The sequence below is a fragment of the Clupea harengus genome, chromosome 11 (genome assembly GCF_900700415.2).
Source record: "Clupea harengus chromosome 11, Ch_v2.0.2, whole genome shotgun sequence".
NCBI lineage: Eukaryota > Metazoa > Chordata > Actinopteri > Clupeiformes > Clupeidae > Clupea > Clupea harengus.
In genome coordinates this window covers 27554513-27581693 of record NC_045162.1, presented here as the reverse complement: position 1 = coordinate 27581693, position 27181 = coordinate 27554513, and the positions used below count along the sequence as shown (strand labels likewise).

General features: G+C 43.5%; 2 protein-coding genes across 5 annotated transcripts in view; both read right to left on the bottom strand.

The window, feature by feature from the left end:
- Nucleotides 1-2973, bottom strand: part of stx17 (syntaxin 17) — a 10965-nt gene extending 7992 nt beyond the window's left edge. Inside the window, exons 1-2 of the mRNA XM_012820444.3 lie at nt 2114-2973; nt 619-684 (exon numbers count right to left, since the gene is read on the bottom strand). Of these exons, the coding sequence (XP_012675898.2) occupies nt 619-684; nt 2114-2236 (189 nt within the window). The 5' untranslated portion in view covers nt 2237-2973. The remainder of the gene's footprint in view (nt 1-618; nt 685-2113) is intronic.
- Nucleotides 2974-5585: 2612 nt separating this feature from the next.
- Nucleotides 5586-26670, bottom strand: nr4a3 (nuclear receptor subfamily 4, group A, member 3). 4 transcript variants are annotated; one of them, XM_031576666.2, is made up of 9 exons: nt 25185-26670; nt 22146-22286; nt 21346-21427; nt 18676-19451; nt 12663-12792; nt 12179-12342; nt 11744-11940; nt 9939-10117; nt 5586-7331 (listed from the first exon to the last, which is right to left on the bottom strand). In XM_031576666.2, exons 3-9 carry the CDS (start codon nt 21407-21409, stop codon nt 7060-7062), a joined length of 1782 nt encoding a protein of 593 aa, XP_031432526.1. In that variant the 5' UTR covers nt 21410-21427; nt 22146-22286; nt 25185-26670; the 3' UTR covers nt 5586-7059. The 4 variants fall into 4 exon arrangements, with proteins under 4 accessions (XP_031432526.1, XP_042565116.1, XP_031432527.1 ...); XM_042709182.1 differs by lacking the exon at nt 25185-26670 and adding an exon at nt 23195-23557; XM_031576667.2 differs by lacking the exon at nt 21346-21427.
- Nucleotides 26671-27181: the final 511 nt, after the last annotated feature.

The window sequence follows — 27181 nt, the reverse complement described above, 5'->3', positions numbered from 1 at the left end:
CAAATGCACTCTCTCTTCCTTAATGCTTTTACTGCATTAGAGTTGGAATAGTCTTTGTCTTGACTTGGTGCTGTCCGTCTCTAAAAAAAAACCTTCAAACTCCTTCCATCGCTCTGTTGTTCTCTTCCTTGTGTTCTCTTGGCTCCCCCCCCCCCCCCCCCCCCAACCGACCCAGGAGATGCACTTAAACAATGTCTGCTGTGTCTCTAAGGCAGTGTATTGTCCGTCACAGAGACACAGAAACACTCCTCCACACTCATACACACACAGCCAACGCGACAGACACGGGAAAGCTCTCAGAAGTCCCACAAGGCCAAAGGTGTGTGCCGGGGTCAAAAACACACACATGCACTCATGTGCAGACACCCCTCACACAGACTCTCCAGTGGAGACCCTACACCTTCACACACCCAACACCTTCAGAATATTTACATGTTTCACAACATATTTTGTCCTTAAGTGTGCTTTGTGCATTAGAGGCACTGTACTGACTTGCATAACCCTGCATTATTTCTTTAATTAGTTTGTGTGTGTGTATGTGTGTGTATGTGTGTGTGTGTGTGTGTGTGTGTGCGTGTATGTGTGTGTGTGTGTGCACCGTCCGCACGTGTCTCTGACCTGAACGGTGCGGCTGGAGTGGATGTGTTCCTGGTGGAGCCTGTCCCATTGTTGGCCGCTCTGAAACTAAAACAGAACCATAGTAAATACAAAGTGTGTGTGTGTGTGTGTGTGTGTGTGTGTGTGTGTGTGTGTGTGTGTGTGTGTGTGTGTGTGTGCGGCACAGAGAAAGAATGTTATTAATGAATGAGACAGCCTGTGTGTCTCAAAACAGATTCCACTTCATGCTCTATAATCTATAGCACTATTCCAGCCAAGTAATCTATTGATCTATAAATAAAACCAACATATGAGAAACGTGTCCATACATTCCTATTGTGTGGACATAGAGGCCTGATGTGATCAATCAGTCAGCAGAGAGAAGCAGTCAGAGTGGACTCAGAACCCTGACTCAACAGTTTACTGCTGTCCTTGATTGACAGGTGTCGAACAAGACCATTGAGACCTATTGATTATTTAACAAAACAATGTAAACTGGGTAGCATTACAAATTGTACTTAACCTTAAATGAGGTCAGACTGTTTGAGTTGCTTCGAATGTATTTGAGTTTGAAACTGGATCCATTTGAGTAGAGATGAATTAGCCGCTTGTGCTTTTACTGTCCTGCCTCACCTCCTTTGCCTCTCCCATGGACAGGTCTCTTCCCTGGCCACCGTCACCATGTGTGATGTGTGACGTGTGACGTGTGATGTGTGACGTGTGACGTGCGATGTGTGATGTGAATGCGTTATTATTGGTGTCCCCTCAGTTCCCCTCATCCTGGAGTAAAGTATGCATGTGAAGCTTCCTCGCCCTTCCCCAATCCTCTGGCCTAAGGCAGGGTGTTCTTCTTCTGGTTGCGGTTAGCTCCGCTGATGTCAGAGCTATCCCCCACATCCACGGCGATTAGATCAGCTCTCCTCGGGGGCAGGAAGCTGAAGTCAACCTCATGCTTTCCCTAACCCTTACACCCTAACCCTGCCTGAACCAACAGCTGCTCCCACCGCTAGCTTTGACATTGCTGTCTATGGCACATTGTTTATGCGGCATTTGACATTTCTCAAATAAAATGTACAGGGTAGCTACTTTAAACTATATGCCTAACAGCTTCAGTCTGTGTTAATGTCAGGGTTTAGGTCAGTCTGCACTGCCAAAACTTGTGTTGCTTCCATCATTCAGCTGTAAGGCTGCTTCTATCATTCTATCGGTGCTTCTATCGGTGTTGATTACATATTGAATTACGAGAATTTTGAGAATGATTAAATGAATCATAGCCAGTGATGTAATCACTACTTGATATCATCCCTGCAGTTGAGCATTTGTTGCGGTTATCTTAGGGTTGGAGTTTTTGCTCGTCAGTAGACAATTTTGTATAGCTATTTCTTAAAGTCACAAGGTCACTGTACTAGACTGTGGTCCGTACTGGAGTCTATGTCGTCTGCTCACAGTATACTTCTCTAGTGTGCATGTTCAAGTCGGTAAGACTGTTTGAAAGGTTGTGAATGTATGTTCGTACCTTTTCTATATTGTGTTGATGTTGCTGAAGTCTCTGCAGATCGGTAGGAATGACCACTTTGGTGAATTTATGGATGGGCTGTTCCAGGCGCCTGAGCGGCAGTTTGCCTGTTCCCTCCGACATGGTAGCAAACTTTCGCTTCTACTCTTACTGCAGTGTCAGGACAATGATCTTGCTATCATGCTAATCGTCTTGTGAAAGTGAAAACAACATTGACTCACAACAACAGTCAATTTGGTTGAAGATCCTAATACGCCATACAGGCCTAAGTATTGGTAGAAGGGGAAGGAAAAAAAGGTTAAAATGACACCTTCGTCACAGATAGCAGCTGCGAACAACTTGGTTGTTTGACTAGTGAGAGCCCATATGCCAGCCCAGGAGAAAGCATAGGACTTGCTAACGTTAGCTTGTAGATGGGTCCACGGCGGGACATTTACTCACATGATCCTACATAGCTGGGCAAGAACAACCATACTAACGAGTGACAGTCGGTTGAAATACTACAAGAAATGACAAATCGACTGACTGAAATGAGAAGATGTCTCTATTCTCTTCTGGAATAAGTTACAGGCAACTGACAGCGACGTGTTCATGGACGTGTTAGTAAACAATTCTGTTTTTCCGGAATGTGCACCAGTGAAATGTCTCCGACGAAAAATCTGCAACATAATTCTCAAGGGTGGCGATACCAATTTGGAAGCAGTAGCTCACGCGAACAAGGTTTTAGAAGTTCGTAGCCTAACTGCCAGTTACTATTCTGTTGATTATTTATTTCATGTTTTATTAAACGAGAGATTATTGTAATTAATATTTAACGCTATACACCCCGGTTGATATAATTAATTAGTCATGAATTCTTCAAATAGCAATGAACTGGAGCTTACTTCCTCTAAAACACGCACACACGCAAATATAGCCGACACCAACACACACACACACACACACACACTCTTGGACTTGGGTGTCTGATCAGTGTTTCCGGATTAAGAGAACACCAACAGACTAACCACATGTGTGAACTGAGCCACCCGACTAATCTTACCTCCTTTGTGTGTGTGCATATGTGAGCGTCCATATGTGTGTGGATTCCACCTGGCCCTTTTTAAAGTGTAGCCTAACAACCATAATGTTTAGTTTTGAACTGAATCTAATAAGTGAATCTTGCTGAATAACAGAGCCTCGTGGTGTGTGTGTGTGTGTGTGTGTTTGCTGCGCACAGAGGCAGAATGGTGGGAGAACACAGACATATATATGTCTATGTGGGAGCAGAGGACAGACAAGACACAGGGGGTGGATAGACTGGCTGTGGTGAAACATTTTATTTTTTTGTGCCTCTGCTCTTTCCCTTTTCTCTGCAGGGGAAATCCCGAGCTGAAAGGCCAAAAATATTCAGGCCTGTGAGACATGAATACCCCCCCCCCCCCTCTCAGCCACCCACCCACTCACACGCACACAAACAAACATATACTGATATTACTGTGGTAGTGGTTAATTGTGATTTCAGACATCACAACTGATCTGTCTACCAATTAATCATCTACAACTCTCATTACATCCCACCTCCAAATCACCAAGTCCTACCCTATGATCCGTCACAGTTATATGAGAGTGCTTCAAATCTAGATCTCACGGCAACTTTTAGTGATAGCTGCAAGATTGGAGGGTGCCCAAATTCTACATTTAATTGTGTCTTCAGCCTTTTAAAAAATGTTTCTAGGTTCCACGTTTCACAAGTCTACTCTGATATGCATGCAATAAGTTGTGCAGTTGTGCACATAGAGCGTGCAAAGCACAGAAGTTGTGCAGTTGTGCACATAGAGCGTGCAAAGCACAGAAGTTGTGCAGTTGTGCACATAGAGCGTGCAAAGCACAGAAGTTGTGCAGTTGTGCACATAGAGCATGCAAAGCACAGAAGTTGTGCAGTTGTGCATAAATAGAGTGCAAACGATAGACGTTGTGCAGTTGTGCACATAAAGCGTGCAAACCATAGAAGTTGTGCACATAAAGCGTGCAAACCATAGACGTTGTGCACATAAAGCGTGCAAACCATAGACGTTGAACAATGAAGAGCATACCTCCCACTGACCATTGTCATGCAAATGATCACCCACTTTAAACCGCATGTTGTCTGGTCTGGTTCTTTTTCTTTTTTTTTCTTCACTCTCTTGATTTTTGTCTCTTTAATAACAATGTAATCAATTGATTCTCTCATACTTTGATTTCATGACCTTACATGTATTGCAGAATTTTTTTTGTAATTGGACACGTGTGAGAAAGAAATGCAATTTCACACAGTTATCACAGGCTCATAAACTTCCAGATCAGTGTATTTTCCCCAGGCTTCCACCACTACCGAGAGGTACAGGTATAGCCCAATGCAACAAAACAATCAAATTGCCATTTTTGCCAAAATCTCTGGCTCCCCAGCATGCCAAATCTTCCGATAAAATCTGCGCATTGTCCATATGGTGTCGTGCACATTCAAGGACACAATTACATTTTAATGACATTTTTTTTGAATGGCATTAATACGTTTAAATTCACTTGCTTCAATTCTCCTGTTTTTATTCTCATAAGATCTATAATATTGTGTAAAGACAGAAACTAAGCTCCAACACCAATTTAATTATAGAGCTGACATCTCATGGAATTGATCCAATAGCTGATATCTCCTGGTGATGACTAAAAGGTAAGTCACGATTCATTCAGTCATTATTCCTATGGCTATCAGCGGAGACAGTGAGCTCCTCGACATGTTGGCAAGATCAAATTCAGGGCACCCCACTGCACCTCAATGCAATTCTTTTGCGAAAGATGAATATGACCTTTCATTATTTCAGTTTGATGTACTTTATTTCACTTGTCAGCCTTATATTTAATGTGATTAAAAAAAATGAAATTGTGTGTGTGCAATGAAACACCTTTTTGTGGGAAATTAAACATTGCTTTCCAAATCGATACAGTGCAATTAACTTACAGTCTATCATGTAATACAGTATGTCGTTGTGTAGATTATCTTTATCAGAAATACCAGGGTTTTATTTCCCTAAGATATTTATTGAAACCTCTTTAATGTTAGAGGCTGTGCATCTTCATATAAATTCTGTTGTGTTTAAGATATAAACAGCTCCACACTGTTTAGTTCTAATACTTGGAGTGGGAGAGAGAAAGAGGCTGTAGCTGTGTATGCTCCAAAATGTCACCATGTCGATCGATTTGACTTAACAAGGGATGGGGGTGTGATCTGATCACACGCACACACACATACACACACACACATACACACACACACACACACACACACACACACCTGAATCTAATAGTCCCCTATCAACACTGCCAACCTCTCACATCCATCTATTTAATACCAGCCCTGTAGACACACTCACACATGTGCACACACACACACACATACCCATTCAAACACATAGACAGTCATGAAAGAAAAACAGCACAAGAATCAAGACTGAAATCATTTAAACTATTTTATCATTTCAAAGTGCTGAGCTGAACCTCCAGTGAAACAAAGAGACAAAAATAAAATCAAACCAAGAGACAGTGGAAAACATTTTTCTTCTTCAAAAAAGAAACAAAACAATGCACAAGTCGTACCACAATAGTTGAAAAAGGCTATCAGATAAAAACACTTCAAAATATTAGTTTTTTTTTTTTGTGGTAATATATTTATATATTTATATAGTTTGAATCTGTCTTGGGTGGGCTGTAAAGAGTTCTCTCAGCGCTGCAGTCTTTTGCAATAAATACAGGCAAGCGCAAACACACACACCCATGCACAAACCCTCTTCCTCTGTACAAATCAAAAGCAACATAGTCCTCAATGTCAATAAATGGCATCAATGATATAAACATACAAAAGACATATTAATGCGGAATGTATCACCCCTTCTCCTTTTCGCCCTTCTTCCCTCTCGCCTTTGTCTCCTCTTGCTCCCAATCTCTCGTTCTTTCTCTTTCTCCTCCCTCCTGTGTTCCCTCTACCCCTCCTTCTTTTCCTCTATTCATCTCTCTGTCTCCGTATCTTTCTTTAAGTGCTCAGCAACCCCCCGCCCCCTCCCACTGACTCCCACACTGGTGTTCCGTCGTCTTGAAGCCCTACATTTATTATTTTCAATATAAAAATACTACAGCAAATTCAAGTTCTGAGGAGCTCCGTTGTCGTAGAAAGGTTAGTGCGGCGCAGCGCAGTGCTGTGCGGTGTCTCTGGTCTGCCCCGACCTTTGACCTCATGGGCAGTGGCTCTGAGGATGGAGTCTTAGTATTCATGTCAGCTAATGTCAACTACAGAGCTGGAATCGCAGTGTGCTCCTGTGGGAAAAGCACTTCAGAAATTGCACTTATACGCAGGAGCGGTTCACTATCCTCTCTGCCTATGATCTAAGAATGTGTGTTTATGTATGTGAGTGAGTGAGTGAGAGAGTGTGTGTATGTGTGTGTGTGTTTATGTGTTTATGTGTATGCGTTGCTTGTCTTGTTTAAAACTGTGAGGTGTGTTCTGTTTGGGGCCATAATACAAGAACACACACGTGGACAGATACTGTTGCTTGCACAAGGGATCCATGTGTGGATATGAGTGACGGAGAGGGTATTGCGTGAATTTGTGTTGGACATCAGATTCACACTGTCAAGGCTCAAAATACACACTTAAAACACTTGTCTGTGCACATACACACCCACCCACCCACCCACGCACACACAGTCGAATCTGGCATAAAAATGTTCTGATTGTTTTGTTGTGGTTTGTTTGTTTGTTTTTCGACAGACAGAGTATGTCCTGTGTGCGGATATGGGAGATCATGGGAGTTGTAGTGCGGCCTCCATCCAGACAAAGGTCCTGTCCACCACAGCTCATAATGCTGCTGATGGCCCACCTCTGGTCTGTCCGTCTGAAACAGTGGGGATGTCCTCGCATTTGAACGAGCAGGGCCTTAGTAGGGCAGTGTATCCAAGAACCTATCGATGGCTTGTGGGGGAGGGACTAAGTCTTCAAGCTTCAGGTAGAAGATTCTCTGGAGACCCTGGGTCCGCTGGATCCGAAGCTCTGCCCTCACCCCCACCACGCGATTCAGTGAGGGGGAGGCTTTCCCCGCTGAGGCCCCGGCCGCACTGGAGCCAAAGCCCAGGTGATCCCGCAGAGAACAGAGAACCTTATTCTGCAGCTCCTCCACGCGCTTCCGGTCCTTCAGACCAGGACACTGATCTATGGAGAGGCACAAGGGACATATTTCATGTCATATTATTTATGAATTCCATCTAGCGCTCTTATTTGCTCTTTTAATGTTCCTTTTGTTAAAATTTCACTCTACCTGTTTTGTAATAAATTGTATCTTTGTCATGCTCATAACACACACACTTAAACTGAACTGAAATCAATTGAATTGAACTCAACTGAAATGATACAGAGAGAAAAAGAGATTTGAATCAGGAGCAAAGGACAGAGAGAATGCAAGGGAGTGACAACATGGGCTACATAGTGAGAGAATTGGGAAAGAGCAAAGAAGACGAAGATGGAGAGAAAAGATTAAAAGATAAAGAAGGAAGAGAGGAGAGATATATGAAAGGGAAACAAAATAAAAATGGAATTGGAATTGGAGAGAGTAGTATAGTAGACAAACACACAAAACAGAACAGTCACACACACACACACACAAACACACACACACACACACACACACACACACACACACACACACACACACACACACACAGAAACACGCGCACACATGGCCCGTGCTCTCAGGCTGACTTAAACACAAGTACTTGAACAATTAGCTGGATTATTCTGGGTGGTGAGAGCAGACAAGCCCCATTAAGAGCAACGCTAATTGAGTTTCCCATGGCAACCCTGCAGCCTGGACAGCTACTGGACACACACACAGACCCACTAGGCATTTAATGTGAGGCCAATCTATTATGTCACACACAGACACACACAAACACGCTTACACACACACACACATAAATATATACACACTCAGCCAAAAATGTGAGACTAATTTATTCATCAGCGAAGAAGAGATGGCCTGACCACACACACACACACACACACACACACACACACACACACACACACACAAACACACACACACACACAGAGACTCCACTACATCTCTCACTCGTCCATACCCCCACCCCTCAGACACACCAGCACATTCTGTCTTTGTATAACTAAATTCAAATCATTGTTAACCTCATACAAACTAACTCAAATGCCTCAAGGATATTCTGTGTGTGTGGCAACCATCAATGCTCTCCCTCTCTCTCTCTCTCTCTCTCTCTCTCATTCTCTCTGTCTCCCTCTCTCTCTCTCTCTCTCTCTTATTCTCTCTGTCTCCCTCTCTCTCTCTCTCTCTCTCGCTCTTATTCTCTCTGTCTCCCTCTCTCTCTCTCTCTCTCCCTCTCTCTCTCTCTTTCTCTCTGTCTCCCCGTCTCTCTCCTGCAGAGTGGGATCAATGGTCCTCACAGCTGACACTTTTAGGAGGGTCGATAGCCAGAGAGAGTGAGGGAGAGATGGAGAGAGGGACAAATGTGGAGAACGAGGGGTAGAGGAGGAAGGAGGTCTCATCTAGTGGAGCTTACTGCTGAGTGCTGCTCAATTCCTCTGCAGAGCTAAGTGCTCTCCAAACACACACACTCAGGCCCCCCAAACGTGCACACATCTTCCACTGATATTTCAACAGTTTTTACTTAGCTGGGTTCGTGAGTGTATCAGTGTGTGCTTGTGTGTGTGTGTGTGTGTGTGTGTGTGAGAGGTGCCATGTGCGCCTCAACCTATCCCTGTTTACTCCCCAAAACACGCATGCCCTCTGAGCACATCTGAAATATTCCAACACATAATCTCAATAACGATCAGAGTAACACATAATCTCAATATCGATCAGAGTAACAGAGAGAGAGAGAGAGAGAGAGAGAGAGAGAGAGAGAGAGAGAGAGAGTGTGTCAGTGTTGAAGTTGGGGAGAGAGAAAGAAAAAGAGAGAGAGAGAGAGAGAGTGAGTGTTTGCATATGTGTGTGTGTGTGTGTGCACGAGCATGGGCCAGATTAGTGCATGTGTGTTTGTGTCTTGTATATGTATATGGGGGGGCGTACATCTGACTGGACAGGTGTCACATCCATTATTAATTGCATGTACTGGCGAATAAACACACAATTACACACAGAGAAACACACAAACACACACACAGATGGATTGCAAGTGTGTGTGGCTGTGTGTATGAGAGACAGAGCGAGTGAAAGAGAGAGAGATGTTCATGTTTATGACTTAAAGTTGACCTTGAGCTGTAAGCACACCTATATGTCTATAGGTATATATATCTTCTATAAACCTGTATATCTATAGGTACATATATCTTCTATCTCATCAATGGCCTTAAAATCCTGATTCGTCTATGGCTTACTTTTAAGTTGTAGTATGAAAATATCTACTTTATGCTCTTTGAAAAAAAAAGCTTCTTTTGATGGTCAATAGCTGACTATCAAACTTTCACTTGTCCCAGTTCAGTTTAATGGAGATAAATGTCATACATAATAGGACAAAGAATGTCAATGCATTTTAAGAGTTCTTTTATAAAGTGACAAAATGATAACTACATTATACAGTATCTGAACTGATGAGCAGTTAAGTTTTACTTACTGTATTTATTTGTGTCAAAAGCAATTGTTTTTCTCCCTAAAACTTTAGTATGAGGCATCGTGTTTAAGTGTGTTAGTAAGTATGCATCATGTTTGAGTGTGTGAGTATGTATGCTTTTGGCTCTCCCTGTGCTTGTGTTTGTGTTTGTGTTTGTGTTTGGGTGGGAGTGTGTTACCTGTGAGCAGCACCAGGGCACAGAGGCAGCTGAAGGCGGTCAGGTCCATTCCCAGGCTCTGCAGGTTGGCGCTGAAGTCTCGGATGGAGTCCAGCCACTCCCCAAAGCCCCGCAGACACTGCTGCCGGTGCAGCACCAAGCCATTACAGAGCACCAGCTTCTCCTCAGGCAGCATCCACCTGAGAGAGAGGGAGAGAGAGAGAGAGAGAGAGAGAGGCAGAGGTAAATATTTTATTATCTGTATGCTATTAGGTACCAGGCTCAAAGTGTCCTTTGATGGACTTCAGAAGATGTCTCATCTTTTAATTAATCTGTTCTGTCTGTTTTCCTGCGTGTGTGTGTGTGTCTTACACACACACACACACACACACACACACTCACATACACACACACACACACACACACTCACACACACACACATACACACACACACACACACACACACACACACACACACTCACACACACACACACACAGAAACATATAAACACACAGGGCACCCACTTTCACCCTCTGGTGACATAGCAACCCTAGGGGGTGGTCATATGACTGCTGCCGGAGATCTGATTGGGCCTCTAAGTCAGTTTTCAAGACATGGAGTTAGGAAACAATTACCATGGCAACAAATAAGAACCATCACTGGGGCAGCAGAGATGAAAGCAGGGAGATGGAGCTAATTAACCCGCAGTTTCCACAATAAACATTCCTCGCATGAATCTCCTCCCTCTCTTTCGACATCCTTACCTCGCTCACTCTCTCTCCCTCGCAGGTTTATTTTTCAGTGTTTTAATGAAAAGCTTTCGCAGATGCACATCATTTCAAAATTAAACTAAATCATCCAATTTGGGAAGGAAAACTTCCTAAATCACACACACATGCACACACACACACACACACACACACACACACACACACACACACACACACACACACACACACACAATTCCCATGGTTTTTCTGTAAAGTCCTGGCTTCTGGTGAGGAGGACTGTTTCTTATTACCATAATACTTGGTCTCCCTCACACACACACACACACACACACACACACATGCTTTGATGAGTGTGCATATCCTCTAAAACACACACACACACACACTCACACTCACATGACATCTAGACGTTCACATACAATATGAACTACAGATCAAAGATGTTTTGCGGTGGAAATTAAGTTACAATGTCAAGACAAGAGAACAACTGAAGATGAATTTCAGAGAGTGTTGACAAAGGTTAGAGAAAGACAGACACAACTGTAAGACCGAGTAAAAGTGTCTGGAGCAAGACAGACACACACACGCACACACACACATTCCTGTTTGCATTGACCACTGTACTGTCACCAAGGAAATACTCCTAACCACGGCAACCAGTTAAATTGGAGTGGAGAGAAAGAGAACCGTAACTCAGGGAGGGGTGAGTCAAGAGAAGGGGGGGGGGGGGGACTCTGGAGAGAGGTGCTTCAGTTCAAAGAGGGGACACACACACACTGAAGAAATGTACAGTTGCACATTTCATAAACCTGTCCTGAGCTAAGTATACACTCAATATTTGAGTGCTTGGTTTATGTGTTTGTTTGTGTGTGTGTGTGTGTGTGTGTTTGTGTAAAGTTGTGTAAAATTGAAATTGGCACATTACTATGCAATAACATTGACCACTGCAGCAGCCATGAGGCAAGAAAACTCAGAGACACACTGACCGCAGATAACCTACAACTAAACACTGAACCTATGTGTGTGAGTGTGTGTGTGTGTGTGTGTGTGTGTGTGTGTGTGTGTGTGAGAGCTGTGCAGGCAGGTGTGACTACCTGTAGGACAGTCGCAGAACGAAAATCTCCAGGAAGGCAGAGTCAATGAGCGTGTTCTGGTCATCTCGGTTGAGCTCGGAGAATCCGGGTATGCGTTCGGCCCAGGCGCGTGTCACCTCCATGGAGCAGGTCAGCAGGCGGTAGAAGACCTGCACCTGCTGCGCCTCGGACAGACCCACGGTCTCCACAGCACTGAACTACACAAGGTTACAAGGGACTTGTTAGGCTACCAAGCATTACCACTTGGACTTTTTCTTTGTTCCCCCGTGACGATACTGGTTGCTTAACAACCATGTCTATGAGGTACATATGAATTTACTGGTATTGTGCTTCTTGTAAAAGAACCGATAAACACTCTCACTCTCTCTCTCTCTCTCTCTCTGACAAACATAAACCCAAATACATATTCAGAACATATCTGAAAGGCTGCAGTACCTGGCTGTAGTCGAGCTCACGGGGCGCAGAGTGTGTGTAGGCACGTAGGAGAGCGCTGACGAGACTGATGGGTGGCGAGGGGGGACACGGGTCCGTCTGCAAAGGGCTCTTTGGTTTGGATGGCAGCCGACCCCTCCTGCCCTTCAGGTTATCTGTACGGACCACTGAAGACAAACACACACACACAGAGAGGAGCTGAAAATAACATTCCCACTACAACATCCAAACAACACAACTGTACAAGCAATGCAAACATAACTGGCCAGTAGAGGGCACTAGGTGGTATCTCCAGACATCCAAAGAATATGAAACATATGGACTGATGGACAATATAGACCAATGGACTAATATCCAAAAGCCAAAGAAACACCTATGTAACTTCACATTAGAGAGGGACATGTAAGACAATGAAAACTTTCTCTGAGTATATCCCTGTGTGTGTGTGTGTGTGTGTGTGTGGGGGGGGGGGGGGTTGATGTCTTACCTTCTTTCACCATCCCCACACTTAGACACTTCTGGAAACGGCAATACTGACAACGATTTCGCCGTCTCTTGTCCACTGGGCAGTTTTTACTGGCCAAACACACATACTTGGCATTCTTCTGCACCGTTCTCTGCACACAAAAGGGGATGGGGGAGGGGGGAGGCAATCAGAGGACCAAAATTGTTATTTATTGAATTCCTTTTTCAGAAGCTGCAACAGCTCGCAGGTCAGATTTTAATTACAATGTGCAAAAGCTCGCGCGCCATTAGGATAATTAGATAAAATTAATTTCCCAACATGCTTAGCCCGCAGGAGGGACGGTTTTATTAGCGAGAGCCGCTGACAATGAGGATCAGTGCAGCTCGTGCTGAAGCCGCTCCCGAGAGACAGGCAGTCCCGCGTGATAGAATTGTTTGTGAAGCTCGCGGGTCAGTCTTCAGCTCGCGCCACCGGGGGGCTTTTTAGCGGCTCTCGCCTTTGTACGAGCCCTGCGGGACTTGTTTTCTCCCTGGCTGGGCCCCGGCGATTATCACTGACCTTATTAAAATGAAATCAAATAGATCTGTGCAAGCCCACCGCCTGTCCTTAACACCGTTTCAGCTGAAACCAAAAAAGCAGTAGACTGCGTCGGGATATGGTAGCCTGAATCGACTCATGTCAAAGGGAAGGACTGAGTCGTAGTAGGTTCCTGACCGGCGGACACGGCGCGCTAAATCCCTGCGCGCTAAAGAGTCTTTAAGCATCCCAGTAAAAACTCAGACAGAAAAACAAAACGGTGAGATAATGAGCTCCATCTGTAGCCCATTTCTTCGTGCTAATTCAATAAAATACCCGCGTGGAGAGAACTAATTGAATTAGCTACCAGTTTACTGAGAAGTGTTAATTTCCCTTAAACAAAAATATCAGGTTGGTGATGTATTCAACAGTGGATTGGTTTCATGATACATTTGTGTGCTTATTGTTTCTGTAGCCTACTCAATGGACGGAAGTTAGGCGAATTAGGCTCTGAGTTCATTAACAGGTCTGGCTATGTTCCATACCGCACGTGGCCAAAGGCCGCGCTCTCTTTATTCGCAGTAAATCAATCTGATCAGTGTGCGTGTATACTTGTCTCCGATATCAATGAGAGTTATCCGGCGTGACCTCTTCCGTACACGATATCAGCCACAGGTGAAGATGAAGCGAAATATACGTGGACGTAGAAAGTGAGAGAAATTATTTTTCTAGTCTAAACCATGTAGATATATTAGGTGATATTAGCAGTTTCATATGAACAGGATGCAGGTCCTCCGCACGTACTTAAATCACAGGCTACTCAACACTAATCTAATATGAAAGGTTCTCTCTTACACACACATAGCCTGCACGCGCGCATTTTAGCGCGCGCTCTGTCTCGCTCGCACACACTCCCTCTATCATGATTTTTTTTTTTTTTTTGTCATTTGATAAAGATGCATCGCGAATGCACCAGTTAATTTAATTAACACATTCGGCGCTTCAGTGCGCACAAGCAAAGTACGAGAGTAATTATTTCATAATGATTACGCTCAGAAGAAATTAAAAGATTATGCAAATACAGGTCCAAGTACGGGCGGGTGTGTTAGGGTCAGTCAGTTTTAAACAACTATTGACTTCGACATGCTATCAACCTGACAACGCGAACACACACACACTGCTACACACATCCGGAGATGCAAACATACATACACAGGATGACAGGACAGGAGACAGGACAACAGTTCTATTGAGTTCAGAGCTGAACTTTGTCTGACATTGTAGGCGGAGCATCTCTAAATAGCAGATTTTTTTTCCTGATAAATGGAATCTCGTGACATTTAAAAAATAAACTTAAATTCTTGTGCTGTGTGTGTTCCTGTGTGTGTGTGTGTGTGTGCACGGGTTTCTGAGAGGGTTTAAGAGAGAAATAAAAAGTGATTGAAAAAGTGTTCATGTGTTAAATTCAGTCAGTGGGGTAAAGGCTGCAATGTGGTCATGGGAAATAAAGGCAGTACTGAGGACTCGCAGTGTCAAAACATGCACTGCTCAATATCCCATTCAAGTCCATTCACACTACTCAGCCATTCAAGTGTGTGTGTGCATGTGTTTGTGTTTGCACATGTGTGCACGTGTATGCGTGTGTATGACTGCCAGTATGACTGGCACACCTTAACTCTAATCCTGTTAAACGGTCTGACGAAATAAAATAAAAGAGTTCAGCGGAAGAAACTTGTAAAACAAAGGGGGAAAAGAAGTAAGAAAAACCTGTTCTTTTTACCAAGAGAGAGAGTGAAAGAATCACACAGGGTAGAAGGAAGAGATCCTGCAGACAGGAGAGATGAATCATGCTATCCAGCAGGCATAGTCTTTAATGATAACTATACACTTAATCTTAGCCTTCCTCACACAGACGACTGCAAAGCAAAAACAATGATCACTCTCTGAGCAGGCACATACACACACATACACACACATACACACACACACACACACACACACACACACACACACGCACACACGCACACACACACACACACACGGTCCACTGCTCAGAGTGTTCCCTGGGGCCTATGGGACACGCTGCTGTGGATCCATGACATGTAACATGTGCTAATGGTCCCGCACAGCACACACACACACACACACACACACACACACACACACACACACACACACACACGCACAGCACAGACCCACAGGGAGAATCCTCCCTCTCTCCCGCCCTTCCTCTTCCTCTTCCCCATCTCCTGCTCTCTCTCTCTCTCTCTCTCTCTCTCCTCTCATCCCCTTGTCTCTTCTTCCTTCCTTCTCTTCTCACTCTGCCTCCCCTCCTTCTGTCTTCTCCTCCCTCCACAGTCTCTGTAACTGTCTATATCAGTGATCAGTCTTAATTGGTTAAGTGTGTGGAGATAAACGGAGAAAAGAGGAAGACACTGTATGTCTGTGTGTGTGTGTGTGTGTGTGTGTGTGCTATGAATGTACACACACAATTTAATTTGTAGATGCATAGTTCTCTCTGGGCAGAGGGGAGTACAACTGTGTTTAATCACCCACTGCTATACATGCCATAAATTCAGGAACCAATTGTCCATCACTTACTTTGTGTGTGTATGTGTGTGTGTGTGTGTGTGTGTGTGTGTGTGTGTGTGTGTGTGTGTGTGTGTGTGTGTGTGTGCCTGTGTATTTGTGTACGTGCATCTGTCTCTCTGTTTATCCAACGAAATATTTTTTGGTCAGTCAGAAACATTATGTGCAGCCTTTTTTTTGTGTCTGTGTGGGAGAGAGGGTGAGTCATCTGTGACACAACAAAATGACAGAATACAGGAATCTAGAAAAGAAAGTGTAGTGTGATGGATAGATTTGGAGTGAGGGATATGGCGCTATGCTCGGTAATGGTAATGTTGCACGAGAGGAGCGATGGTGAAAAGCCCATGATGGAATAACTGAATACATTAGTGACTACACACACTTATGTGACATCTGATTTCACGATGGCACATTCAGCCAAAATCATTTTCTTACTTTTTGTGTTTCAGTTAGTGACAAATTAAACAAAAATTACTCTCTGCATATTTTTACATTTTAAATATTTAATATGTACGAGTACTCCATTAAAGTAATTAATTGTATAGAATTGTGGATTTAGACAAATTTACAGGAAACAATTCGTTTTTAATGAAAAATTCTACTGAATGGAATGAAAAGCTAAAAAGCTTCTCCACAACATTTCAGAAATTAAAATTCATCATTTAATGCATTTTCTTGTATAGATTATATGTGTGTGTGTGGGGGGGGGGGGAGTAAATGACAGATAAGAAAGGAGAGGGTAAAATGTTGGTATTATTTAAATATTACCATTACCAGGACACTCGCTTTTGTACAACAGATTCGTGCATGTTTGATTTTGTACAATTTCCTGCAAGTTTGTTGCTAGTACTTATTTCTGATTGCTGAATTGTTGTCACATATTTCTTTGAATGTTTTGTTATGTTAATAAAGCTTATTTAAATTTGTCTTAAGAGAGAGAGCACATCTGCTCGGGGCAAGCTTGGCTGATGTGCTGGCAAGACACCCAGTTTCATGTCCTGTCACAGGGGTGTATCGTGGGTGACATTATATACATTGTAATTTTAGTAGTGTGTGTGTGTGTGTGTGTGTGTGTGTGTGTGTGTGTGTGTGTGTGTGTGTGTGTGTGTGTGTGTGTGTGTGTGTGTGTGTGTCTGTGTGTGTGTGTGTGTGTGTGTATGTGTGTGTGTGTGTGTGTGTGTGTGTGACAGAGGGTGTGTGGACATGCGCATATGTGTGATTGTTACTGCAGCCCCTGGCATACCACCCCTGCTTTTATTAATTACTAAATAAAAACAAATTGTGAAACTAATTGAAAGGGGGGCTAATTTATTTCTGTAGCTGACCACAGGCAAGATTCAATTATATTCCCCTTACCTCTCCCCGCCTGTCTCTTTGTCACTGCTTCAGTTCTTTCTGAGAAGTGAGAGTGAAATGAACGCAGTGTCTATGCCAAACTCAAAACCCCAAAGACAGCATTTCATGCATGCATATAGAGCCCATACAGATGGCTTACCTACATTATATAAGGATTTTTTTCTTTGTGTCCCTTCTTATGAATGGAAGCTATATTGCAGGTTTTTCTCTTTTGTTTTGGTTGGGTTAAGGATGTAGCCTTCTATTATGGGATTAGAAAATGCTTCCTGCCCTAGTCATTGTTTTCAGAATTATTCCAGAACTGTATTTTTTAAGATGCTCAGTGTTAATGCTGTTTTGGTCATTTATCTGTTCGGTTATAATATTGTTTTGTGTTCAAGCTTATTTGTGTATAAGCTGTTCTGTAGAGAGATTTTGATTTCAGATGTTGACTGTTAATTGTCCGTAGTGTTGAGTGTTTCAGCTGTTCTGTTAAGGCTGTGCAGTGCTCATTAGACATGTTGCTGTAAGTTGGTATGGTACAGCAACATCTGTTCACACCTCCAATGTAGTGGGACACACCTTGTAATCAGGCTTGTAATATCTTGTTAAACTGGGATGCCAAAAGCTGCGATTCCAAAACATGTCAGTCGGTTGGTGGCACAGACACAGTCACACACCCACATACACACACACACACACACACACACACACACACACACACACACACACACACACACACACCATCATCATCATTGTGTGCCTCAGAGCTCTGAGGTTCTTACCCTTGTGCACTGCATATGCATTCTAATGTCATGCTATAAATTCCAGAAAAAGACAAATATTTTCTTTTGACGTGCACAGGACGAACCAAATAAATATTAGGGCTGGTTTCAGCTGTGTCTTTGTCCTTTAATCCAAAAAGGGTTTGCCCCAGCATGGGCACATTCCATGTTTTTAGCATGTCATTGAAATGCTGGCAACAGTAACTCTGTGCACACAGTGACATTCGTCTGATTTATATGAGCTCAGACAGTGCTTTCACAACCATAAAATCATTTAAATGGTGTCTGAAAGTCAAACAATCCAAGGCTAGTGAGACAGTTTGAGCTGTCTGTGTGTGCGTTTGTTTGTGTGTGTGTGTGTGCACGTGGGTGTCTGCAGGAATTCAGGTTAATTACTCATTTCCCTCATTCTAATAGTTCAACCCAGTTCAACCCAGGGTTGACATGGTACAGACTGAGTTCCTTAAAGTCATGCAACATGTTTCTACATGTCTACAAATAGGATGGCCTTTCAATGAGAAACAGTGTATGTATTTTTGCACAATAAATTACATGCATATCTGAATCATGGTAGTCACAGTTGTGTGTTAGTGTGTGTGCCTTTGTGTGTGTGTGTTTGTGTGTGTGTGTGTATTTGTGTGTGTGTGTATGAGAGAGCTAGAGAGAAAGAGAGAGTGCGAGAAAGAGAGAGAGAGTGAGTGAGAAGAGAGAAAGAGAGAGGAAGTATGTGAGTTTCTATGGGAATGATATCAATGTGTTTTGTTGGGTTTGTATGGGTGTTTGTGTTCGAGTGCTTGTGTCAGCCTTACCTTGAAGAAGCCCTTGCAGCCTTCACACGTGCGCACCCCATAGTGTTGGCAGGCGGCGTTGTCTCCACATACGGCACACATCCCCTCTCCTGTGCTGCATCGTGACGGTGGAGAGGGCAGTGGTGGCGGGCACCCCCCCATGGTGGCCAGTGAGCGGAATGGCAGACCTCCAGCCTTCCCCATGCCCAGTGGGTACATATGTGTGTGCGGGTGTGCTTGTGGGTGGGGGTGACTGTGCACATCAGAGGGAGAGCGCTCCGGGCGCACCTGCACACTCATGCCCTCGTAGGCCGCCACAGGCGACTGCTCGTAGAAGTGGGCAAATCGCTGAGGCTGGGGGAGTTGCTGCAGGGACTGAGGTTCCTCCCACAGAAAGGCGCCTCCAGGGGGGCCCGTCGGGTGGGGAGTAGGCGGGGTGGAGGGCGGAGACTGTTTGAAGTACATCGAGCTGCCTGCCAACGCGTCGTCGGCCTGCCCCATGGAGAGGGTCGGGCCCGTGTGGTAAGGGTCATCCTCCTTCTTGATGGTGGGTCGCATCGAGGGCAGCTGGTACAGGCAGGAGGGCTTGGGCGGGTCGTAGCTGCTCTCTACAAACACATTGAAGCTGGGGAGAGATGTGGTGGCTGCCGCCGAGATCTCTCCTGCACCCAACTCCAGCTTGGCATAGTCTGGGTTCATGAGGTCAGAGCCGTAGTCTCCGTGGTAACTGACGGATTGGGAGGAGTAGCTGGACCCTGGAGGGGCAGGGCCATACTGAGCCTGTACACAAGGCATTTCTAGGAGGAAAGATGTGGGGATAGAGAGAAACAGAGGGAAAGGGTGGTTGGTGGATTGTCCTGTGCTCAGATGTGCATGATGATGCTGACAGGCCTCCGATGTTAGTAAGCAGTTAGTGAAATGTGTTTGGTAGTACTAGGTGCTCAGAGACACACATACACACATAGCTGCATAATAAAATTCCCATGTCGCCATATTATTATTATTATTATTATTATTATGATGTTATGCTATTGTTGTTGTTGTTATTTCATTTCAATCCCTCCTGATTGTTGAATTCATTGCAGGTCGTTTTTCATTTAAAACGTTACTTTTTGTGGTATTAACAAGACGTGCAGTCATGACAAAAAAATTAATTCACGCTGTTTTAAGGAGAGAAAAAAACGAGTGATGTCATATGGGTATTTCCTAAACGACGCTGAACGCTACCGGAACCAAATTGCATAATGGAAACACAAAAACACATCTCCAGCTGTTTGAGTCGGCTATGTGCGTAGGGGGCTGTGCGTGTATGTGTCCAGTGTTTGCTCATCTCTCGGGCGGGGAAGAGTACACACATCACTAGTCTCATTGACGCTCATATCTCGCGTCTGTCGTCTGGCCGCTCCTCGGTAATCGCTCACTTCGTGTGTGTTTAGGAAAATCAGACTTATCAACTATGAACGCCTCTTTAACTTTGCTTTTTCACACACTCACACAGCCACACGTGCAGACACACATGTAGATAGCCTACACTCAGACACCACTGAGCATCTTTTCAACAATCCGCAAATCTAGGCAACCACATCGGGTAACATCGCCCGCCTTTGGAAATTTCACTCCACTTGGAAGTTAATGTCGATTGTCCTCTCCAATAATAATAATACAAAATTAAATAATAGCAGTAGTAGCAATTTAGCTTAAGTTCTTCAAGGAACGCACAAATGCATGATATTCGTGTCCATTACAATTAGCCTAATTGTATTAATGGATGAATACCTGCTGCATGCAATATAGTCACAGAATCACAGAATTGCACCCACACATCTTTCCCCGCACACACAACAAACACACATGTGTGATGTCAGTGTAAGAGTGGGGGGCGGACACAGCTAGGCTTTTGTCGTCATGGATACAGGGCAATGATGTCATCCAGAATAGGGGGACTTCGCAGAGTGAGTCAAATATTCTTTCTTTCTTTTTTCCTCTCTCTCTCTCTCTCTGTATGTGTGTGTGTGTCGCAAGCCTATTCTGAAGCATTGCCATCCCAACAGATCTGAAGCATGGAGCACATCCGAGATTCGATTTGAAAACAAATGCAACAAAAAGGAAACTTACATGTCACTTCCATTGCAAACACAGCCCCCCCCCCCTCACACAAACAGAGAGAGAGCGAAAGAGAGAGAGAGAGAGAGAGAGAGAGAGAGAGAGTCACCCCCACCCACAAGAGTGCACAACACAGAGACAGTGGCGCTATGCTCACTATGTTTGAAACTGGATAATGTTAGGTCTATAAAAAGCTCCAGTCATTTTAAGGTCAAAGTTCATAACCTTCAGTAGGGACAATGCAGACTATAGCAAACGCAAGCTCACCTAAATTCACACACATACAAAATAAAGCACATTTGAGAAATGGACAGAAATCCCAAAACACCGTGCACAGGCTAACACAGGCGTGCGTGTGTGTATGTGAGTACATGTGTACCTGTCTGTTTCTATTTAACTATTCTCCTTCATTGATAACGAAATACAAAATCCACACATCAATTGCCTTTACCAAACAACCCAGAGGTGTGTGTGTGTGTGTGTGTGTACATAAAAAAAGAAACAGCCATAGTTTTGTTAGGTAGTGCGTAGTAAATTAAAACATTCTGTGCATGTGTATGAGTGTTACATGGTAAAATAGACTCTAACCTCGGGGAGTGCATTTTAGATGGACAAAATGCAGTTGTTCCAATAAGTGCGCGTGTTTGCTCATCGCTTCAATGCCATAGATCTAATAAACGAAAGATGAACGGCACACAATCAATACCCTCTCTATCTCTCTCTCTCTCTCTCATTCACCCTTTTATACACACAAAAACACCCAGCGCTTGTAATCTTCATAAAACACACATTTGATTAATTACTTCAACAGCGCACGTTCGTACATACATACTCACACGCATATACACTTTTTCAGCAGTCTTTATTTCACACATTCCGCCCTTAGAAAAATGTAGATAATATTTCCCCCTAAATATGATTACACGTAGACCAAGAAATTATCTTGTCATGTAATGTATTGATTATATTTGAATGCGTACCAACATACTAAAGCCTAATGTTGCAGGTGAGTAGAGACAATCAGTTCGTTGAGTTCATGCGCCTAGGACAGACGATCGGATGAAAACAAAACACACGTGTAGGCTCTCTGCACAAAGGGCTTGTTATATGCCCATTCTGTATTGACATTTCCAAGTCTAGTAGTCAACTACTTCTCAGCCCATTACACGCCTGGGATGATACAACCCTGGAACAAGTTTGACCACACTCTTGGAGAGTGAGTTTTCAAAATGATTTACAAGTTCAAATTTGCGCGCGCATGAAAAAAAATGGAAAGGGCAGGACAGACAATTTAAATAAACACATTTTTAATCGACTCAAACATCGTCTATCGTTTAGTTTCTGCCTGACTGAAAAGTGTGACCATTTTTGGTTTTCGACTGGCTTACCTCGCGTAAGTTTTGCTTGCTGAATTGTGGTCGATTTTCTAGTGGTGCCGGAGATGGTCCGGGTATCAGCAGACGCCTCAGAGAATGGGTCTGGTACTCGTGGATCGGAGCTGGGCTGAGCGCGCTCTTCCGAACCAGCGCCTGAAACAGAGCACCAATATAAATCAAGATAGCTTATAAATGACCCAAATCTAAGACCTAATATACCAACACGAAATAATATCCAGGAAATACATACATGAACCTAACCAAATCAAAGTTGAAAGCCGTCCTCAGTACATCAGGAACGAAAATGACAGAAACTCTACCCAAGTCTGTTTATCGCTTTTCCGCGCGCGCTGCGGTCAGCTTTATACCAAAAACAAAACTCGGGCGTCACACCGCACCAACCAGGTATTATGCATACAGCTCACTTCTACAATTTAATTTTCTTCATTATGCACAATAACAGGCACACCAGATCTAGAATATAGGCACAAAATGAACTAAAAGAATGCAAAAAGCACGGGGCAACAACTCTAAACCTGTGTCTACCTGTGTCTCTAAACCTGTCCTGGAAGTTATCAAATATTTTTAAATAATTTATTTAGAAATCTAGGAGAAAAATTTAGTTTCTGATGTTTTAAAATAGCTCTCTCTCCACACTTGAAATTAACATGCATTAGCAGTTCTGATGTTTTAGAATAAAACATTTACATGAAAAGAACATTAAATTCAGTTCCACTATACCAAAAAACAAAGTACCAAAGAAATACTGTTGCACTCACTCTGATTGACATAGCATTCAACAAGAATGAGAAATAAGAACAAAGCGCGCCCAAACACACACATACACAGAGAGAGAGAGAGAGGCTGAACAAGGACAACACACTCATACACAGTCACGGTGAATACAGGGAGATTTTGACTTGGTATTACCTTCTAGACTAAGGGAATGATGAATAGCCTACTTCCATGAATTTTAACCAAAGTTGCCTAAATGAGTTATGCGGAAGAACGTGTTAATTTCGCACCCTCTCAAAAAATGAAAGCTAAAGCGAGACATTCACCTGAGTCCTCTCCCGAAGTCTCCCGACGCGCGCGTGTGTGTGTGAGAGAGAGAGTGTATGTGCACAACGCTATAAAGCCGGGTGCGCGCCACCATGCTGTATTTAAGAGTCTAGCGCCCTCTTCTTGAAACCTGCATGCACACAGTCCCGTTAGTGAGACCAGCAGTGTTCCCCGTCACCCGGACCTGAGCATAAAATTATTTTAAACAGTGTGACCTAGCGCTTTCATAGCAATTTCACATCAACTTCAAAGACACACGTCACAATCAAACCTAGCGATTCAACCACACAGAAACGACAAGAGGGGCATGACATTTCATCTACCACACACCCACACAGAAAAGTTATATACATGGTCCGAATCACACACACACACACACACACACACACACACACACACACACACACACACACACACACACACACACACACACACACACACATACATACGCTTCTTCTTCTGATCTTGCGCTCCGGTAACCAAGAGAACGGCAAGAGAGGCTCTAAACACGCATTTGCCCCTGGCTCCAATAAGCCAGACATAGAGAGTCCCCACAAGCAAACAGACCAAAAGAAGACGAGAAGAGAAAGAAAGGAGGGATATACAAGTACAGTAAATCTGAACGGAGAACACATCTTGACACACACACTCACTCACACACACACACACACACACACACACACACACAGAGACACAAACACACACACACACACACACACACACACACACACACACACACACACTCACACACAAACAGAAAGACAGAGAGAGATACTTGCTCCACATTCTCTCTCTCTCAAACACACACACACACACACACACACACACACTCTCTCTCTCTCTCTCTCACACACACACACACATACACACCACACACTTACATATTTTTGAAGTACGCTGTTAAGTTATACCTCCCTAACACGCTGGCTCAGTGGTCATTGTAGGTCATGTTAGAGTAAACGGAATCATTAGTGCGAATGTTCTAAGGTTGAAACATGCAAATAGTGATCTTTTGTGATGGCGTTTATAATAATGTTGCGCTAGAGGCCTGTGTGTCTCACCTGAAAAAAAGCAATTGACCTTTCACTAACGACGCTCGGCCTCTCAGTCGGTTTGTCTGCCAAGAGACGGACAGATCGACAGAGAGCATGGCCATGAAAATACTGATTTAAATCAGTAAAGTAAATCAGGACTGTCTTTATTCAAGTCTTTATTCTGTATTTCCCCTCAACCAATCATCCAGTCAATCAATCAGTCAATCTATGTTTTAGATGTGTAAATCTATTTATTTATCTATCTATCTATCAATCTATCTATATTATGAACTGTGGTCACATAACTAGTATCATAGGCCTACTGTAAACGTAAATCCATGAAAAGCTACCTGAATGAATGAATGAATGAATGAATGAATGAATGAATTTGATTCTTGTATCTATAGCCTACACCTATAGGAGAAGGGAAATTATATAAAACAGTATACATGCAAGTAAAGGTGCAACAACTAATGATGCACTGCAACTACAGCAACCACAGCAAAAAGTGATTCAGACACCCGAGTACCGTAGTGCAGTTGTAATAAAGCTGTGCCTCGCACTGTGCTGTTCTGCGCTCCCCGCAACAGAGGAAGCCTCTCGCGACTACCGCTTCACCGTTGTGAGGAATAGGCATCCAATTTCCATGACAACGGGAAAGAATATGATACCTTTCGCAAATTAAATTGGGATTCAGAGCCATCCATCTGCCGCCAGCGACAGCGCACAACGAGGTCCCGTTTCTGAGACGCACCGCTCGGCTCCAAGTGTTCAACAGGTCACCGCGTTCTCACTAAGGACGAAAAGTTGTCTTGTGCCCTCTCCTAGACTAAACTAAACCAGGCAACAAAGCGTCTAGGCATAATGCATCCATTAAGTAGTTCGTCTTTCAAAGGAAAATTCATTTTCTAAAATTCGAAAATAGTTTATAATGGAAAAGCAAAAGACTACTTACTTGATTGCTGTAGTGGTTCCGTCTTTACATGTGTTTTGAACCTCCTTAAAATATCCTGTGCATTGGCTATTCCGATGAAATACTGATAAATATCTTTTTTTGCGGCTAATAATAGTCACTTTTAAGTCTGATGTTCGATCGGCAGGTATCAACAATTACAATAAATGTAATGTATTGTTTCCCCTGTCCAAAAAAAAGAAAAAGAAAAAAAGTAATACTAGTAGTCCACTACTTGTAAGGTTTTCCGTGGTGTCCGCGTTTGACAGTATTCGTGCGACTGATGCGCCAGGCTCGAGCTGCAATGTGCCTTTGTTTATGTGGAGGCTGCGCGAGGGAAAGTCTAATAGCACATTTATGTGAGTGGCTTCTACATAGAGAGCCTGGAATGCGCGACGTCGCATTGACGTCATGGCGCGGGTGACGTTGAGCCACTGTGTAGCTCTCTCTGTACAGTAGACACATAAGCTTCCTCCCGCGTGCCAGAAAGAGAGAGAGAGAGCGCGCGAGAGAGAGCGAGAGAGAGTTGTCGGTAGGGGGAGTTGATCTTACGAGTCAGTGACAAGGCTAAGTAAAAACAAGGCTACCACCGCCGACTTTTTAGGGGGTCTGCAAACTAGCACGGTTTTATTAGGTTTTGCTGTGAGCCGCTGTGGTTTATGTAGACTACACTTTAACATACGCAATGGCAACTTTTAGTCAAGGTAGGATTAAGAATTATTGTCAAACAGCCTAATAAGTAATTTGTAGGATAAATACTCAATACAACTGTCGCATGTGGTATTTTGCGTACATTTATCCTAAATTCTGGTAAAGTACAGTAGCCTACATGTAGTAGATCCTGCCTAAAAGCCTACAAGCAGTAAATTATGCATAAAATGATGTGAGTTAGCCTACATGCAATCGTAGCCTACAAGCAGCATACGTAAGATATTTATTTACACATGAAACAGAGAAAATAATTATAGGCATGGTCAAAATAATGTTATCACCAAAATTATTTTGGCGAGAATTTATCCTTGGCTTAGACTACAATCAACTTATTGCTTAGATTCCTTATTCAAAACATGCTATACATACAAGAGGCTTTATGGCATGTAGGCTATATACTAATACAGTTGTTCGGTTCTTCAGTTTAGTGTACATAAATGACCCATTCAGCTGCGTTAAGTTTCGTGAGGTAACGTGGCCCATGTTTTGCTGACGGAATGTTGACAGCGCACCTGTTGACCACATGACAGCGTAAGATTCAACCTAAATTCTCAAGAACAACATTGCATCGGATTGCTCAGTTTTTCAGCCATCTGTAACAATACAAACACATGCATGGTCTGGCAATTCATAACTTTGTAAGAGTAAACAAACAGTTATGATGTGTTATTTTAGCCCCAAACTTGCATGGCTGAATTAACCGCGGCGGACATACCACCCGAACAAATAAATTAGGTTACTGTAGCTTTAGTTAACAGTAAATCAAAGATAGCCAATCACAAGACACGTAATTTGTTGGCCACGTTCTAATTCTGGCCAATGATCAACCCACGGGGGCGGAGCGAGGGCTTGACGCACTGAGGCGCGTGATTGACGCAAGCGCCGATACTAAATATAGCAGTGGGCTGCACGGCGGTGTGTGATAGCAGAGTTCCATTCATTGTGCCGGGGCGGGTCCGTTTATTTTAGAAATTTGATTGTGATCCAGCCAATCCAAATATAGTCGTAGACAGGTATTTTTAGCGGAAGCGTGTGTCCCCATTTCTTCTTGCCAGGGAACAACCTCATGATATCCCCGCTCTGTAACAAGAGCTACCTAATGGAAGTGAGAACTGGCTAGCTGAGCTATTAAACTGGCAAACAGGACAGGCTACGTAACCCAACGCTATGGACGCTGAAAAGCTAGTTTTGGCTGGAGGTGTCAGCAAAAGTAATTTGTCATAAGGTAGATAGCGTATCTAACGGCAACGTTTCGTGCCATGTCTTATTGAGCAAAGATTCGGCAAATT

Coding starts and splice junctions, on each gene's coding strand:
- nr4a3 (XM_031576666.2), bottom strand. CDS start 21,409: ATGAGCAAACACGCGCACTTATTGGAACAACTGCATTTTGTCCATCTA. Junction 12,793..18,675: donor GCTGCAAGGGCTTCTTCAAG/GTAAGGCTGACA, acceptor TTTTGTGTGCAG/AGAACGGTGCAGAAGAATGC. Junction 7,332..9,938: donor TGCCCTGGTGCTGCTCACAG/GTAACACACTCC, acceptor GCCTCTCCATAG/ATCAGTGTCCTGGTCTGAAG.